The sequence below is a fragment of the Dendroctonus ponderosae genome, unplaced genomic scaffold, assembly GCF_020466585.1.
Source record: "Dendroctonus ponderosae isolate FM_Combo_2020 unplaced genomic scaffold, Dpon_F_20191213v2 Dpon_F_20191213_7, whole genome shotgun sequence".
Taxonomy (NCBI): domain Eukaryota; kingdom Metazoa; phylum Arthropoda; class Insecta; order Coleoptera; family Curculionidae; genus Dendroctonus; species Dendroctonus ponderosae.
This window is the reverse complement of record NW_026018916.1, coordinates 4395664-4398800: the sequence shown is the minus strand read 5'-3', so window position 1 is coordinate 4398800 and position 3137 is coordinate 4395664. Positions and strand designations below refer to the sequence as shown.

The 3137-nt window shown below is 40.4% G+C and overlaps 2 protein-coding genes across 3 annotated transcripts in view; both read left to right on the top strand.

Moving 5' to 3' along the window:
* The window catches only part of LOC109537735, a gene marked incomplete in the record, with an annotated part of 63314 nt that overhangs the window by 22011 nt on the left and 38166 nt on the right, over positions 1-3137 (top strand).
* LOC109537740 (pathogenesis-related thaumatin-like protein 3.5) lies at positions 1947-2965 on the top strand. The gene is made up of 3 exons (XM_019904609.2): positions 1947-2195; positions 2251-2478; positions 2560-2965. Exons 1-3 carry the CDS (start codon positions 1998-2000, stop codon positions 2905-2907), a joined length of 774 nt encoding a protein of 257 aa, XP_019760168.1. The 5' UTR covers positions 1947-1997; the 3' UTR covers positions 2908-2965.

The following is a 3137-nucleotide window of genomic DNA, read 5'->3' as shown; positions in this document are numbered from 1 at the left end:
CACAACAAACGCATTAGAGAGTGTTTAATGTGGAAGTTGTGCTGAATCTTTTGTGCACGACGCTGGGTTGAAGACAAAAACACTCTCAACTTGCCGATTGATCAGTTTTTGGCCAAAAATTAGTGTCGTGCCCGAATGGCTCGGCACAACAAACGCATTAGAGAGTATTTAATGTGGAAGTTGTGCTGAATCTTTTGTGCACGACGCTGGGTTGAAGGCAAAAACACTCTCAACTTGCCGATTGATCAGTTTTTGGTCAAAAATTAGTGTCGTGCCCAAATGGCTCGGCACAACAAACGCATTAGAGAGTGTTTAATGTGGAAGTTGTGCTAAATCTTTTGTGCACGACGCTGGCTTGAAGACAAAAACACTCTCAACTTGCCGATTGATCAGTTTTTGGTCAAAAATTAGTGTCGTGCCCGAATGGCTCGGCACAACAAACGCATTAGAGAGTGTTTAATGTGGAAGTTGTGCTGAATCTTTTGTGCACGATGCTGGGTTGAAGACAAAAACACTTTCAAATTGTCGATTGTTTTTGGTCGAAAATCAGTAACCGAAAGTTGTGCCGACGCAAAACATTTTAAACTTCCTACTGACCGGTTTTTGCCGAAAAATCAGTGTCGTGCCTGAAGGGTTCTGCACAACAAACAAGGCGATATTGAATTGTTGCCGGTCTCTGAGTTACTGAGTTATAACTCATCGGTTAATGATTTATAATTCATTTATTAAAACTTTACGAAACCCGACACTGGAATTTTCACAACAAAAAAAAGGTCATCAACATTTTTCCTGAGTAACGTTTTACTACTTTGTTCAAACATCTAAAATAAGTCATGGAGATTTTCCCTGCAACAGAACTGAGTCCAAAGAAACTTGTTAGGAAAAACGCGGTTTTTCTGTTTAGACAGTGTTATTTAGAAATATTGACCTAAAAGTGAAGAAACCCCAGTTTGCAAGAGTTTTCCAAATAAATGATTATAAACTTTTGCTTTTCAGTTCAGGGAAATATTTTTGGAAAAACACCCAGAAATAATTATTACGGTTTGGTCCATAATTCGAAGCTGAAAAAGTTTTCCAAACATTTTAGCAAAGCGGTTAAGGAGGCGAGTGTTGCAATAAAATTTACCTTAAAATTTTTCACAGAAAATACCTGAAGATTGTCAGTATTTTAAGTAAAACTAAAAAATTATGCGATTTTTGCGTAGAAAGAATTGCTTAATAGAAACTTCGTTAAAACTGGCATGACCTGAAAATTTAAAGGAGCTTTAAAATTCTTCAGAGCGATGATGCATTTTTCAAATAATAATCAAAAAAATAACTTTTGCTCTGTTCGTTTTTCAAGATAATCCTAATTACTTTCGGTAAAAAACGTTTTTGCTTCTTGTGCCAAATTCGAAGCTGAAATGGGTTTTCTAAAGTTCCCTGCAAACCGATGAATGAGGCGAATTTTGTAATTTTTTGCGGAAGAGACTCGATTAATATCAGAAAAGAAGGAAATCATCAGAAAATAATGCTTTTTTTGCGTTTTTGATTAAAAACTTTCAGTTTTGTGATCGGTTTTGGAGAATCGCTGAAAAAAGGTTTTGTAAAAGTTTTACAGAGCTATAAACGTATCTTATAATTTTTAAAGTAAAAGACCTCCAGATCGTCAGTATTTTTAAGTAAAACTCTACAAAACAGAGCGTTTTTGAGTAGAGAGTAAAGCAAAAAAAATTAGGCCAAAACTAAAAAAACACATTTTTTTAGCGAACTATTCCAGTCCTCCATGTCGATTTAAGATGTTATTTATGTGAATATTCTTCTATACAAAGTCATTCTAATTGTAACCTGACCATGACTGGATACGTTGTTTATTGTATTATTTTATTTCAAATAGCGCGAGTATAAAAAACTCAACAAGAGCCTGATGGAAGGAGTGCAGATCCAATAAACAAACCACTCAAGATAGCCATGCTTGATAAGGCTGGAAACGTATAAAACCACCAAGTGCGAAACGCATGGCAAACGTTACTTTCGAATCAACCATGAAGCTCGCGCTCTATCTTGCAACGGCAGCTATTGTGGTGGTTTGCTCGCAAGCGGCCACTTTCAACATCAACAACAAGGATGGAGGCCCAATCTGGGTGGGCATCCAAGGAAACACCGGTAAGGAACATCTGGCTAATGGTGGCTTCAAACTGGCTCAGGGAGAATCGGTAAGTTGTTCAGTATCCAAATGATCCAGGTCTCATCCAGGGGTTGTTCTGTTAGAGGAGTTTGACTGCTGCTGATGACTGGGGCGGCCGATTCTGGTCCCGAACTTGGTGCTACGAGGATGAGAACAACCACTGTTACACCGGCGATTGTGGCAACAAAGTGGAGTGCGAAGGAGCGGGCGGAACTCCTCCTGCCACTCTAATCGAGTTCACTCTTCAAGGGTATGGAGGTCTCGATTACTACGATATCTCGTTGGTCGACGGGTATAACAGCATGGCTTCTGTAAGTAATTGTGCTCCGTTCTACCGTTGCCTCTTCAGCATTTTCTGTGCAAAAATCTGATTTTCCTTGAAACATCCCTAGGTGGAACCAGTGAACGGGCAAGGAGACGGCGGTGAATACAGCTGCAAGAAGGCCCAATGCGCCACTCAAATCAACTCTTTGTGTCCCTCGGAGCTGCAGGTCAAGAGCCCGGATGGCGGCTCAATCATTGCGTGCAATTCCGCTTGTAACGCCTTCCTCACTGAAGAGTATTGCTGTTCTGGATCGCACAGCACTCCCGAAACTTGCAAGAGCTCCGACTGGGCTGTCGACTATCCAGCGATCTTCAAATCGGCATGTCCAGACGCCTACAGCTACGCCTATGACGACCACAAGAGCACCTTCACTTGCGTGGCAAGCCAATACAATATAAACTTTGGAAGCGCTTAAGCTCCCACGAATGTTCCTGTTAATTTGATATAAGAATAAATGCTTTCTTTGAAGCAAACGGCCTTTTGTATGATTGAAGACTGAATTTAGCACAGGTTTGTTGTTCTAATCAAAACTTGGACGAACCCAAGTGAAAGCCATCGGTCCTGAACTTAATTAGCTGCTCGCTGCACAGCCAAACGTTATTGTTTCTTTCCAGTGGGAAATGCGCGTTTCCTACGTGATTTTCC